This window comes from Schistocerca nitens, unplaced genomic scaffold, assembly GCF_023898315.1.
Source record: "Schistocerca nitens isolate TAMUIC-IGC-003100 unplaced genomic scaffold, iqSchNite1.1 HiC_scaffold_376, whole genome shotgun sequence".
NCBI classification, from domain to species: Eukaryota; Metazoa; Arthropoda; class Insecta; order Orthoptera; family Acrididae; genus Schistocerca; species Schistocerca nitens.
The window spans coordinates 4179060-4195000 of NW_026045910.1; the positions used below are offsets into that span (position 1 = coordinate 4179060).

The following is a 15941-nucleotide window of genomic DNA, read 5'->3' on the forward strand; positions in this document are numbered from 1 at the left end:
TCAGAAGGTGCAACAGGTCTACCAAAGAGACTGCTTACACTACGCTTGCCCGCCCTATTCTGGAGTATTGCTGTGCGGTGTGGGATCCACATCAGGTGGGGCTGACGGATGACATCGAAAAAGTACAAAGAAGGGCTGCTCGTTTTGTATTGTTATAGGGGAGATAGTGCCACAGACATGATACGTGAATTGGAGTGGCAATCATTAAAACTAAGACGTTTTTCGTTGCGACGGGATCTTCTCATGAAATTTCAATCACCAGTTTTCTCCTCCGATTGCGAAAACATTCTGTTGGCACCCACCTGCATAGGGAGAAATGATCATCACGATAAAATAAGAGAAATCAGGGCTCGCACGGAAAAATTTAAGTGCTCCTTTTTCCCGCGTGCCGTTCGAGAGTGGAACGGTAGAGAGACAGCATGAAGGTGGCTAATTGAACCCTCTGCCAGGCACTTTATTGTGAATAGCAGAGTAATCACGTAGTTGTGATGTAGATGTAGATTCAGGGGAGATGTAGGATGTTTCCACTGCTGGCTTTACCATTTGCCCTTGGGCTGTCGAAATGCTATCAGATGGAGTCATCCTGTTGTACGATAACGCCTGCCCCCGCACTGTCAATCGGACAAAGGCTACATTTCAGCTATTTGGTTGGGGAACACTGCAGCATCCTCCGCACAGCCCGGATCTTCCACTGTGTGATTTTCTCATTTTGGCGACCTGAGGAAATTCAGGTGTGGAAGTTGGTTTCAGTCGGACGAGGAAGTGCAAGAATGTGTACGGTTGGGGATCTGTCAGCGGCTGACCACATTGTGCGAAACAGGAATTGATCAATTCGTCTCCCAGTGGAATAAATGTATTGACGTGTGTGGTGATTACTTTTGAATGGAACCATACCACGGTTCCGTTGTGGTGGGTGTTTGGTCTTCATTTGACTGCCCCTCATAGATAAAATGGCCAGTGGGTTGAAATCTCTCATTCGATTTACGACACGAAACTTTCGTAAGACCCTTTCTTTAGTATTGATTTTCACTTCGGGATCGTTATCACGTTTCATCAATAGAAAACATAGAAAGATAAAATAGCTATGCGTTTCTTCAAGGACTTCACAAGCATTAAAGTGTTACAGAGAAGTTGAACAGTCTCAAACTACAGGTGAAACGTTCTGCATCAAGGAGAGGTTTAACATTAAATTCTGAGATTGTGTGTTCTAAATAGAGGCAAGGAACATATTATTTCCTCGTAGATATACATCGTTAAATGAATACAACGAAAAAATACATTTCATACTCTACTGACAATCACACTTAATGTGCACCATTGATGAATGGAACGAGAAAGAGGCAGCATGATTTGCTATTCAACGTACCCTTCGCTAAACATTGTAAGATGGTTGGCGGAATAAAGAAGCAAATATAGCCTAATGTTAAACGGCCCATTAATAGATAAGTAATCAGAGACAGAGCACAAACTTTGATGGGCAGGAAGCAAACCGTCATGTCCTTTTCAATCAGTCCCTCCTATTTTTCGATTTTAGCCATTTGGGAGAGGCATGGGAAATTTGGATACGGATGGAAGGACAGTGATTTGAACCTTCTTCCTCTTCAGTGCAAATCCAGTTGCTCACCACCTGCGACCATTAGACTTCACTGGGACCAATCAGTTAATTTCTTAAGTCTCCCAGAGACTACCCCCAATACCATCACTACCAGTAGGTCTCAGCACATGTAACCCCTATGTAATCCCTCGGATGGAATCCCCAAACTCGCACCCAATTTCAGTTACAGCTCAACCAGATCTGTCTGTTGGCTCATCCTGAAAAATATTGTGATTTTGACAGATTTTCTCTGCACCTTTTACCCCCCAAGATGCGTAATCTGATACCACAATGAGACCTTTGGGTGAGATGTCCCGATACTTTTTGCGTTGGAATGTGTCTTTTAGTGTTTTTGCCTAATTTTCTCGAAGAACCATCAAATATAAGCTGTTCAGTCACATTTATGTGACCATCTGTCAAAAGCCTGAATAACAACCCTTTGTAGTTTGGACGTGGAGCTGGAGGGTCAGTCAGATTTTGGAAAGTACCACCAAGGATATGGAATGCCAATCCCAATCCTGTACCCAGATGTGCTAGGTTTCACGGATGAGGATGCGTGGTGTGATAGTCCGATCGAAGTGGTCCCACAGACTCTCGATTCGGTGTAAATCCTCAGGGTTAGGTGGACAGGGGAGTATGGTAAACTCACCCCAGTGCTCTGTAAACCATGCACACACACTGCGAGCTGTGTGACACGTTGCTGTCCACTGCTGGTAGATGCCATCATGCCGAGGAAAAACAAAATGGATGCAGGGATGGACACCATCCTGAAGGACAGGTGCATACTTCTGTTGATCCATTGTGCCTTCCAGAATGACGAGATCGCCCAGGGAATGCCACGAAAACGTTTCCTAGGCCATAACGCTCCCTCCTCCAACCTGGACCCTTCTGACGATTGTCGCAGGGCCGTAAATGCCAACGACCATCTGTCCACATAAAATGTGATTCATTTCCCCATTTAAGGGAATGGGATAGATAATAGAAATATTTAGGTATAACACTATAATGTAAACAAAAAGAAAAAAGAAAAATAAACTTATTTCCTGTGCGCATTTCTTGTGTATTTGACATGTTCCACATAATAACGGTTTTCATTGCTATTGATCAATGGAACACGTAACTAACTAACTAATTAACTAACTGACAACATTTCTTTAAAACTTTAATTTCTCATTGATGAGTAGCCACAAACGACAGTTCTATGGAGTCTAACACTGCAGCCTGGTCTTCTAACTTCTTTTAAAGCTATGTTGTGTCTAAATTTGCTGCTTCATAAACGATCTCTTATGGAAAAGACCAATCTGGGAGATTCTATCTCTCTTTATCTAGGTGTCTACGACAAAATTTTAAAATCGTCTGTCAGTGTAAAATAAGAAGGGAGATTAGATTTTAACGTCCCATCGACAGTATGTTCGTTAGAGACGGAGCACAAGATAGGGTTATGAAAGGATGGGGGAGGGAAACGGCCATGCACTTTGAAAGGAGCAATCCCGACATTTGTCTGGAGCGATTTAGCAAAATCACGGGAAGCTTAAAGCTGAATTCCTGGACGGGGACTTGAACATCTGTCATTGTAGGCATTAGACAGACGTTAACAGTTGCTCTTAGGATGTCTATGAGGAAATGTTTTTGAGGATACTGTTTAATATCTGCTAATGATAGAATGAATCCCCTGTTTTTTTAGTCTTGCCTTTTATGAATGAAATCCTGTAGCACAACACGATTGTATGCAATCCTGGTGCTTTACGACGAGTCTGCGATGGTTCGTTGATATTTTAAGTTACCTCGTTGTGATCTTCAGCTCGGAGTAGTCTGCGAACCCCGACTCGCTAAAAATTCTTCTTATCTGTAGAATAACTTAATTTTTACTAAAAATCGGGACTTGGCAAGTCCGATTTCTTAATGCTTTTACTGCACCTTTCAATGCAAGACATATTAGATGATAAATATCTTGTTACAGGAGACCTTCTGGGTTACGAATAACAAGTGTTATTTTTTTCAGTACCTACATATATACGTTACTGATGTAAACGTTTGGTCATTGGTCTTCCTTGACAGCGTCGCTGGCGCAGAAGGCTCTTTACCGCCTTTGACTACTTGGCCGTCACGACTCCTTGTAATTCTTCAACTGTCTTGGAACGGCATCAAGTCCAGGAGGAGCACCTGATGCAAACAATAACATACGCAAAACAAGACTTGTTCCCTAATAAATCTTCTTACAAGATGATTAAATTTTTTTATTCTGAACGATTATCCTCGATATCAAAAATGCATATAATTCAACTAATAAAGCTTGTTCATTTATATTCAAAATGAGTACGAGATTTCACTTCCACTCAACGAAATTATTTACTTTCAAACTGTGGCTATAAAATGTATGGAAAATCGCATACCATCGCAAGTCCTAAACGATTTTTGCCTCTTCCGCGCCTTAACCTTTGGTTTTGGCATTAATGTTTCTTGCACCTGTTCTTTCGTTTTATACATTTCTTACGACAGAACTGTGCATTGGGAACCGCTTGTAGCATATACCTTAGTCTGAAGATGACCACTGGTTGCTAGAAACCTGTCACAGTATTGTGAAATGATTATGTGAGGCTGTCATGGAAAAATATAAAAAATGAACGAACGTAACCAATTTTTCCAAATCTTGCTTCTTTGTCATTCGATTCTGCACCTGCAGGATAGTCACTGAAATACGAATAAGTAGCTTAGGCGAATCGCAGTCTTGTTAATACACAATCCGATCAAAACTGTCCACACACGACTATGTAATGTGGAAATCACCATCAGAAGTAACGAGAGGCGGACCCGTCAGTATAAATGCAAGTTAGAACTGTTGTGTTGCCTGTAGAGAAGCAGTTAACAGAAGAATGGGTCGGTCGGGAGAGCTCAGACTCTTCGAATGTGGAGTAGTCATTAGACGTCACACGAGTAACACATCTATCAGGGATATTTCGGCTCTTCTAAAACTGCCCTTGTCGATTGTTGGTGATGGGATTGTGGAGTGGAAACGCGAAGGAACAGCCACAGCTAAATCAAGGCCAGGCAGACCTCATATACCGATTAACAGAAGCCAGTTAGCCCTACAGATCATGTAACACCTGTTTTCAACCTATTTTGTATGTGTATCGATATTTCTATGTCAGTTTGTTGTGTTGCTTATGTGGAGTATTGCATCTGTCATGGAAATTCTTTGACTTTGTATACATGTTAGTTACGTGAACTTTTGAATGATGTTGTTTAAATTACGCTTGTGAATTTAAATAACTACTGAAATGATTGTCATATAATGTACTGTAAATGACTTGATCCATAGTTAGGGAACCTAGTGTTGAATGTAAAAGATGTGGGGAAGCCCCGCAGCTACGGAAGTAGCCTGGTGGAGTGGAAAAGATGTGGTTGGCGCACAAGTGGCAACTCATCCTTTGTGCCGAGTAAGGAGTCTGGACTGAGCAGTGCTGTGATTATTTATTTATTTTGATCCAACATCAACTGATTACAAAAAACAGTCTTCTGGATAAGTCAGAGCCTTACTTACTTGAGTTACATATTATTACCTGGCATTTTTATCTACACAACTTTTTCTAAATTTAGTTGAGAGAACAGTGTTAATATATGGACTACATATAAAAATAACTTATTATTGGAATACGTAGATTAAGGTATCTACAGTTTGTGACACAGTATTCAGATCTGAGCCTCAAATATTTACAGTTTGTGACACAGTCTGAGATTACATATATTTTTAGATAGGTGATCTTCCATCATACGAGTGTACTAAACCTAGAAACTCATCTATTGAATATGCCGGATTCTTTAGGAGCCATAATTTTAATTTCTTTTTTAGTTTTGTAGTGGGCAATTTCGAGGTATTAGGATAGAAGCAATTCAGTAGTTTTATGCCTGCATAGCGAGGGCTTTTCTCATAAAGTGTTGCTCTATGAGAGATGATGTGGAGTCTCTCTCAACCTCCAGTGTTGTGATGATGTATTTCTTTATTGTTTTTTACTGTTTACTGCCATAATGATTATCTTCAGTACAAACAAATTATGAACAGTTAGTATTTTAAATTCTGTAAACAACTTTCTGGTAGCAGTAGCGGATCGTTGTGGCTCATATTTCTGGACTTTTGAGGCCAGAAGAGGTTAAGGGCAATATTTATGGGCCTCGGATGCAGCTTTTGGTGATACCATTGTCATGGCATTGTTTCTGGCCCTATAAATATAATTCTGACTCCAAGAAGATATGTAACAGGGCGAGGCCAACAGTATTGCTATGATTGGATCGCCGGCAGGTTAACAGCCACTGCAAATTACGGCACCAGTACCACCAGCCTTCCACTAAATTGTTTATATTTGGCACTCTCTAAGTGGACCAGGTGTTTGTGAAATTTGGTTGATTTTAATAATAATCGTGGTGTTAACTAAAAGCTCATATCTTGCACCCGTGATTATCCCAAATCACAAACCTGGACAGGAATAGTATCCTAGTGAACTTAATTCCGAGTGTCCTAGTTTATTATGAGAAAGTGATTGAGCTTGAATTTAATGTTGTGTTGTCATTTGTACGGACAGTTATACGTTTGAGTAGGTCAAAAGACTGCTTATCAAAGCACATTTGTTATTTAAAGAGTTATAGTTTGTTGAGCTTTCCTTATTTAATAATAAAAGATAAGAATACTTACCATTTCTCGTACAAACTGGTGTAGTTCTTTTAATGAGCATGGTTCTTCAAACCATGAAAGTTTAAGGGTCCTCATATACTAGGCTAGTTAGTTAATGAAGCACTGCAAAGGTTCCTTCTCGAGCCAGTGTAGGTAGATCTGCATTCTCTTTGGTTGCTTGAAACCGAGTTTAAAAAAGAACTATCTATTCTAATGCACAGGCATAGAGGCCTGTAATAAGCAATAAAGTTCTAGATTATCATTATTAGCAGACCCCTTGATTTAAATTCAGAATCATTTCAAACTTCTTCCATTTTCATTATTGCTACTAGTTTCATGTGTGTCAGAAATTGGTTTTATAAACTGTTACACCTAGTTCATTTAAGATACGTGTTGTTGGGAGGCATATGTTACTGTTTACTATCTCATTGGCCATTTGTTTGTTAGTAGCACATGTATCTGCAAGGTTAGGTCACTGTGTTGTAGTATGAACAGCTATAAGGAAAGATTTTAGTGTGTGTGTCAAGGCAGGTTAGGTTAGCCTTAGCACTGCCTTCTGCTTTATCATTTTGCTTGACACAAGAACGCCTAATTAGTATGGCGACCGGTTTTAATATGTAATGTTACAACTTACTTTCTTACTGGGAGAAGGTCTGTTCCTGACCCACTTGTTCACTGTTAGTTATACTCTGCTGGAGTGTTTCAGAAACAAATCGCAGTTTGATTGTTCTGTTTCCATTAGGTTACCTCACAGTCAACTACATAAAAATTCCTCGCAGAGGTATAACGTTAGTATCGATTGCCGTTTCAAGGTGGTAGGTGGTACCGTTACAAGCATTGATGTAAAAAGTTCCAACGTGCTACCAGCAGCCCATCTAGCACAATGACTGTGCATATGGGGTTAAAAGGCATGGGGTAGAATGGTCGAACAGTACATCATACGCAATACTTTTCTGACGCTTGAATAGGTGTAAAAAGTGACGTCATTGTACAGTGGATGACTGGAAAAGAATTGAGTGACAATTCAGGCTACTCCCTGCGGCAATCCTACCGAAGGTTTTAGATCTGGCGAACACCTGGGAAGCGTTACCTGCCATCACATGCGGTGCCAGCAGTAAAGTACGGGGGAGGTGTTGTTACGGAATGAAGGTGCTATCGTGGTTTGCGTGTGGTCCCCTTATTGCGTTTAAGAAAGTCCTAAATGCAAAAGGCTACAAACACATTTTATAGCGTTTTGCACCGCCTGTAGCATAAAAACAGTACAGAGACTACGTTTGTATCAGTGTGACCATGAGTGTGACAGTGCACACTACCGTAAAGCAGCATCTGTGGGCAGAAGCAATTCTAGAAGTCGGTCAAACGGGGGGGGGGGGAATAGAATATCTTTTAACAAAAGTGTTGGTAAATTCTGGTGTTGCTTAAAGTAGTTTTTCGTAACTGTTTTGGAGTTCGGGTAAAAAAAAAAAACTTATTTTAACATGGTAGATTTTATACATTACATAAACCATAAAAAAGGTCAACTTACAACAAATAAGTTTTCATTAATTTTCTGGATACAGAAGATGACATGAATGTAAATACTTGAACTTGACATGAATATAAAAAATAATTCTGTAACAAAATTCACTGGTTATTTCCGTCTTCTGCCCAATGTGTCATGCTTATTCGTCTCTGTTTCTTTTTAGTGAATATGTCAATGATATTTTCAATGTCCATATCTCTTTCTTTATGGATATTTGCAAGAGCCAATCCATTTCGTCTCACCTTCCCCATTGTGTTACGAAAATAAGTCTTTATTCGTCTCAATGTAGAGAAGCTGCTTTCGGGAGTGCTTGCGGTGACGGGAATAGTCCCAAATATTTCAAGTAAAACATACATATTTGAGAAAAACTGCTTGTCGCAGTTCTTCAAAGCCTCAGTTGCTGTTTCAGATCTTTTACTTTCATCAACCCACTTCTTCGTTCGTAGTTTCAGCTCTCCTTCTGAATCTGTTGAAGTTATGAATTCGTCGATTTCTAAAGTCATTTTATCCAGTGTAATATGATACTCCAGCAGGGGAGGGGGGGGGGGGGGGAGCTATAGCCCCCATAGCCTCCTCTTGCCACCGCCCCTGTTTGTGAGGCAATAGTTTGTGGACGATAAGGTTTCTGAAATGCAGTGGACTTCCTAGAGTCCCGGCCTTTACGCAGTAGAAAGTCAGTTGTCGACTTCGTTCCAGACCCCAGTATATAACATACTATCTTCTCTGGTTTCTGCTCTTTGAGAAGAATGGGCAGCCATTCTTCCACAGCCTTTCAGCCATGTCATTACAAAGTGTGCCTATGAGAGTTCAAGCCGTCATCAAGGCGAAATGCTAGCTCACCCCATGTTAGTGTCCACTAATACGTGTCCGGATACTTTTGAACAGATGGTGTGAATTCCACTCCCGTTTCTGTAGGTTCTTCCAAAAGACTGAAGTAATGTCAACATTTACGACTAATGTTTAATGATATCGTGTTTTTACTGACTGGTTAGTGCATGCCATAGGCAGGAATGACTGAGTACATGAATCATTACAGTCGAATAGAACAACGCGTGTGACTTTATACGATTTTTTTCGTATGGTTGTTAAATTATATAGTTGAAAATTAAAGGATATTAGGAAGAGTGAAATAATCGCAACGGAGAAGCTCCTGAAATAAACAAGGCAGAGCAGACTTCAAGAGTTAGCCTGTGTGTGTTTTGAACAATATTCTCTAGCAGTGGCAGGGGCAATTTTTACGCTAACCGACGACGACCTCATAACAAAAGAGAGCGCTTTGTTTGGGAGAATTCGTACTAATTGATGTTATGACAAGAGTGGGTAAAATTCAGCACGCACTTACCGAACAGCGAACGCTTTCACACTAAGCACGCAGCGAAATGGCGTTGCAATTAAGACACAGGACTCATATTTGGGATTTCAGGGGATGAATCAAAAAAATGGTTCAAATGGCTCTAAGCACTATGGGACTTAACGTCTGAGGTCATCAGTCCCCTAGACTTAGAACTACTTAAACCTAACTAACCTAGGGACGTCACACACATCCATGCCTAAGGCAGGATTCGAACCTGCGACGGCAGCAGCAGTAGCAGCTCGGTTCCGGACTGAAGCGCCTAGGTTGCTCGGCCACAGCGGCCGGCTGGGAATGAATTCCTGTCACGATAAATACATGTTCGGTTATTTTCCTGCAACACTTCGAACGAATTTTGTGATAGAACCTTGAACAAGACACCGCCGTTTGTATCTACATCTATACACTGCAAGCTACCCCATGGTGTACGGCTTAGTTGCGAATAGTCCACGGGAAGAACGATTGTTGGTACACCTCCGCGTGGGCTCGAATGTCTCTAATTTTATCTTCGTGGGATTTATTGTCTGGCTCTTCTAGGAGCAGGACAGAGTCGACAGATGTAAAGGTAATTACGGATGTACCCACGGGGGTTGGTACAGCCCATTTACTGTGTACTACATACGTGAATGATCTAGTGTTTAACGTCGAAAGGTCCTTGAGACTTCTCATTTTTGTCTATAGGACAAAACATTGTAGAGAAACGCAGGAGGATCAACAACTGATACGCGGCAATTGACCCTTAACGTGAATAAAAGTAACGATCTTTGCAGGAATAGTCGAAGAGATTTGTTGCTGTTCGATTATAATACTGGAGAAAAATCAATGGGAACAATAAAACCAAAAGTAGTTAGCAATAAACATTTGGAGCGAACTTAAGTGTCACGACCGCAAAAAAATAGTTGTAGGAAAAGCAGATGGCAGGCTGAGACGCATTGCAAAAATGTTAATGACATGCAACTCATCCACGAATCAAGTGACAGGTTAGATTAATAGAAGAGACAGCAAAAATCCAACAAAGAACGGCGCGTTTTGTCACGGAATCTTGTAATAAACGTGAAACAGTTACGGAGACCAACAAACTCCAGTGGCAGATGACACAAGATAGGCATTATGGGAGAGTTTTACTGTTGAAATTCCGAGAGCGGACGTTGCAAAAGGAGTTGGGCAGCATATTACTTGCTCCTACATAGGCCTACATCTCGCAAAGTGGCTACGACGATAAAATTACGGAAATCAGAGCCCTTACGGAGACTTACCTGCACACTCGTCTTCCCACACACAATTCACTAATCGATCAGCGAAGAGGAGAGTGATAGTGGACTAGAAGTATCCTCCACCACACACCATAAGGTGACTGGCAAAGGGTAGATGTAAATTCTAAGAGACAAATGATGTCACGCCCAGAGCGCATTTGTTTACAATCAGTGAACGCTTCACGTTTATGTCTTCAAAAGTGTTTGTTATTTTCTATTTTGTGGGAGAATGACTTCTGAATACTTTCGTTTGAATTTCATATGACCGTCAAACATATATAAAATTCCATCACCGAAGAGCGCTGTCGAAAAATCAGCGGCACACTCGACTGATATAGGCCTACGCCAACGTTCAGCGATCGCACAGCATGGGTCGAAAGGAGGCTATGCTGGAACTCGGCGAAAAGTCGTAGTATTGACGGAAGGCGACGCAAGACCAGCAGATGACATGTGACGTAGAACTGAAGTTAAGATCGAAGTACTATGTGATACGGCGGTGACGAGACTCTACAATTAGCTCGAAACCAAGTTTCTATATAGGATAAATTTGGCAATCCATTCCGCAACAGAAGAGGCACAAAAGTGCTAACGCGCACGATCAGTCCCAGCAGGGCAAGTGGTCTTCCCTCGCCGTCAGGTAAATGTCGGACTTCCATCACCCCCTGCGCCATGCAAGAGATACATATATATATTTTTGCCCTTGCAAATCTATCGATAAATTGAGTCAAACGAGAATAACACAAGTTAAGTCAAAGCGCAAAACAATAAGGTTCTCCAAGTGCCACCTTTCCGCGTTCCAGCAAAAGAGTGAAAGATTCAAATAATAATAATAAGAAGAAGGAGAAGAATTCGCCAGTGCACCTGACGATGGCGACATGTCTGACTGTCAAAATATTGTGTTCGCTAAACACTATGACCGTCTGTACATCTGTGGCATTGAGTTAACTCTAACAATACCAACACATTTTCCATAACTTATGATACCAAGGAGAGGAATGGGTTGGGGGGAGAGGTACTTTATGACCACAACAAAAAATCGTTAATTGTAGTTAACTTTTATCAATAACATACTTTTTAAATACATTATAAATTTGGCACTTGGTGCAAAAAGTCACATCCTCTACGAAGACTTAAGTTTTACTGAAAATTTCAAACAATTACGGTACCTGGTATAAGAAGCCATTAAAGTAGTAAATATATTGTTCAAAATTTTAAAATATGAAGTGCATGACTACATTACAATATTTTCAAAAGGTGTTATTAAACCTACTCACCGAATGAAAATTTTCTACCCATACGTAGAAACATTTGCAGAAAAGCAGATTTTCGTGGGGGGGGGGGGGAGGAGTAGTGCGCAGTTTGGCAGTTCCGTCGGGGACGCAGAGTTTCCTCGTTACCGGAAGAATAACGTTTACACCCTGTGGTATTGTGAGTATGTAACCACACGTGCGAGTTGGAGATGCGGTCGGGCCAGACTTTCTGTTTTGCACAAAATTACTCGTCCGCATCGAATTGGTAGATGTTTTTATGGTCGCTGAAGATAGCCATCACGTGCAATTCCCACGGACATCGGCGGATCTGAATTCTGTAGATCATTTCTGCAACAATCAAGGATTCTTGGAATTCATCACAGCTCTTTTCAGGAACAGGATCGACTGCCAATAGAACTCTTGAACCCCCTCACACAAAACTCGCCACGCCGCTGCCAAGCATGTGCTTTGGCAAGGATAGACATACAAACGTATTCGTGTTCCTGGTTGTGTTGTTGTCGAAGAGATTTTTCCAGTTTATTTATTTATTTTTTGTTTTCTTTGCTTTCGAAACTCTTAGCTTTCCATCCATAACTTTTGTAATCACGTTTTCGACCATGTTGTATGCCAAATGTTCTGTGAATAAGATTTACTAGCAATTATTTCAGTACCTGTTCTCGTAATCTTCTGAAGAAATATGGTCCTTTTTTTCACTGCAGTTAACTTTTGTACATCAGTGTTTTACTGAGTTCAATTTAAAACATCAGCTGTCGATAATATCTTTAAGTGTCATCTGATAAATGCTTCTGGTTTCATTGCAGGGCCCACACCTGATGAGCCACTGTTCATCGTGCTCAATTCACATGCTGTTATTATTGCCACAACACTATCTTAACTGAAGGACAGGGAAATAGAATTTGAGAATGGTATGAATTCTGTTGTGTGTGATTTCGTGTATTATATACCTGAGGCGGAAATGGGGGAGCCAGCGATATATTCACCTAAACAAATGTGGAAATATTTCCTAAAGCCTACACAATGAATTCGCTGCCGAGTTAGTTTCTTTCCTGTCTCAGTTTATCAAGAATGTCTCGTTCCTGCCCCCGTGATAGAAAAAGAACGCAGTTTACACCTGCACATATGCAACAGTAAGTCGAACAAATGTGTGACTCTTTGGATGGGGAACCATTGACACATTTTCAAAGTGAGTGCGAAACATTGCTTAAAACTTATATCTAGACAACTGGCACGTGTGTATACCCCACATATACTCATCGAACTGCACATTTCTTCACTGAATTATCAACAGTGCCTTCAGCATCCATAAGCATTCCTGCAGGACTCAAACTTGCTCCTGTTAGACAAAACTAAAGCAATATGTTACTAAGTTATTAAACAAATTATTGCTTATTTTAAAAGTAATTATGAAGCTGCAGCGTCTTTAAAGTGACGGATAAGCTTAGACATCTTTCAATGGTATGCAGTTAAACCGTTTAAAAAAAATCGTGAAAAATTCTTGCTAATATCTCTACCACCTATTTCAAATTTAATTCTGTAGTTGGACTCTATACAGCGACATCTATTGTCTGTCCTACTAACACATAGATGTTGTAGTCTTATCTTTTTCCAGTTCCTTCATTAGTGTGATCCAACACTGCCAAGCCACGTGGTGCGATGGATACCCAACAAGGCCCCATACAAGTCTGCTCTCAAACAGAAATCTGAGTGAAGCGGAACGGTGGTCAGCACAACATGGAAGTCGTATTCGTAAGAGGAGTTATCAGTGATTCTCTAAATCACTGGAGGCGAATCAGGCATTGCTACCTCGTTCTTCTCCTTCGTCTCCGATGAGCTGTTAACTAAGTTTCTACAGAGGAGAAAAAAAGATAAACATGCATTCCTACGCCACTAATCGATGATTCACCAGTCTGGATGCTCCAGTGCTCAAATATCACAGGGCGGAAAGAAGGGGGGGGGGGGGAGGGGGCACACTGGGGCGATACTGTTTCATTGGGTTATAGAGTATTTTAACCGGAACACTATAAGATCTTTTTATCCTACGACACTGATTTCTTTGTTTCTTATTTCGTATTGGAATAAATACCTAAATGCATACAATTTTTTTTAAACTAAGCTATAACAACGAAATAATAGGATTTGTCAGGCCTGGTGATATGTTGTAACGTGCGACGTCTCTCCGATGCTTAGTCGCTAGCACTTTCACAGGGCTGGCTATTTTTAAAATTCGTATCACTAGCTCCAACGATACAATTTAACAAATGTTAAGGTGTTCCACTGACTGTGCGAGAAAAATCAACTTTATCATTTCTTACTTTCTCCGACTTTAATTATATATGTATCAAACACAGCCTGTGCTCCGTCTCTTAATAACTCAGTTAATCTTCTTTCCTTTTTCTTATAAACAGATGCTATGCGCGAGAGATTCTTGATAAGTGGGAGTTCGGATAGCGGCTACTTGAGCAGTGAATACAAAGTAAATGGGGACATGGAGTCTTGTAATAATACCATTCAACCTTATCCGTACTGTGGTGGTTGTGGAACATAATGTGACTGTGCGAGTTACCAGTCTTTTTTGTTACCAGTCACTTTTTGATCCCCGATTTATGGGGCGGAGTGTTTCATGAATTTTTTTTATCTTCAAATATGTGAGGCAGGGAAGACGACTTGTACTTTTTCGCCAACATGTTCTGAATGATTCGTCTTAGTTTCAATCACAATTTACGTCTGGTAGTGCAGTAACATTTCTGTATTCACTAGTTACATATGACTGCAACAATAGCACCTTAATGTGTTCAGATGGAAATGAAAATATAATATTCTATTCGGCAGCTGTTTGCGATGAGATATTCAAAAGGGTGAGATAATCGGAGAGTTAGCTAGTGGCTATCTACATTGTTTACTCGCTCTAGCGAATGGTAGACACGAGACACGTGCTGCGTCTCTTTACGCGGAAGTACAAATTCTCTGGCGAGCTTTGACGGCGGTGGGGCAGTAACGGATGTGCGGTGCGCTGTGCTGTGCAACACGTATAGATAGTGCAAGGCAAGAGCCATGTCGAACGGCGTGTTGTTCCTGGTGACGGTGCCGTCCGCCGAATACGAGGAGCAGGTGGCTGCAGCAGGCCAGGTCGAGCCACCTCCCATGCGGCTGCGCATGCAGAAGGTAGGCTCACTATCGTAGTGCTGAAATTCTATCGTACTGTATTCGGTGATGCAACAGTCACTTTCTTGTGTGAGGTTTCTAAAATGGAAGAAAAAACCCAGCATCTAGCTTGTAACCGAGAGAAATGTAAATTAGTGCTCGAAATGATACGTCAGAAAGAAGTAACTGGCGACAGACCGCTGTCTTATCCAAAACAGAGTACATTATAGTTGTGGTAGCACTATAATTCTTATAACTTGAAGACAGCAGTTAGTGATAAATACAGTACAAAACGTTTATTCCCTTCAGTTTTAAAATTCCGTGGACGGATAATTCCTCCAAGCTTTCATGTTGCAAGACGATGCTGCTGCATAAAAAGCTTTTAAGAGTTATCTGAGGATGGTTATTTCAAAATCCAAAACCGGAAGTTAAAGGCACATAAACTTTCTATAGCATATGTGTAGTTAGTCGCTGTCCTCAGCTTATAATCCTTATAATGGTGATATGTCAAACAAATCTCCAGTACTTGCCAAAAGATGTTGATGCTGGTCTCAAACAGTGTACCAATATCTTAGATTATTATACGCTCTTACGTAATGACTGGAATGTTCATGAACAGACTAATGGTTAGGAACGTAAAGCTGGGTCCCACTCTTACGGGCGAATGGACTGACTTTCGTCCCACTCTTTTGATTTCGAAACTCGGATGTAACTAAATATACATGACAAGCATCACTTTTAGGCGTGAATCCTGTAAGATTGATACATGGAAGCAAGACAATGTCAAGTGCAACCACTAGAACCTTACGACCCATCAGTACAATGTGGACACTGTTATAATGTTGCAGTTTCTCTGAGCAAATAGTCAGTTTGAGGACGTTATAAATCAGCTTCACAGTGTTACGGTGCTCAAAATCACAAATGTAGAATATTGTTTAAAAATAAAACCGAAAGTATTGTATCCGAAAATACAGTCTGGTGCATTAAATTTTCTGGTAGCAAAGTTGTTAGTGTTGATTAAAATATTTTGGTGACTACAGCTGCTATACACAATATCGAGAACTGCTGGTATTGTCATTCTCATGAGGCTTTAGAGCAACTAGATATTTTGTATAGCGGATAAAGGAGTATTCTGTCGAGTAA

The 15941-nt window shown here is 40.8% G+C and overlaps 1 protein-coding gene across 5 annotated transcripts in view; it reads left to right on the plus strand.

The window, feature by feature from the left end:
* The first annotated feature begins 14684 nt into the window (after positions 1-14684).
* Positions 14685-15941, plus strand: part of LOC126229618 (uncharacterized) — a 215277-nt gene continuing 214020 nt past the window's right edge. For all 5 annotated transcript variants that reach the window (XM_049942361.1, XM_049942360.1, XM_049942359.1 and 2 more), the window contains exon 1: positions 14685-14819. In XM_049942361.1, the coding sequence (XP_049798318.1) occupies positions 14709-14819 (111 nt within the window). In that variant the 5' untranslated portion in view covers positions 14685-14708. The remainder of the gene's footprint in view (positions 14820-15941) is intronic.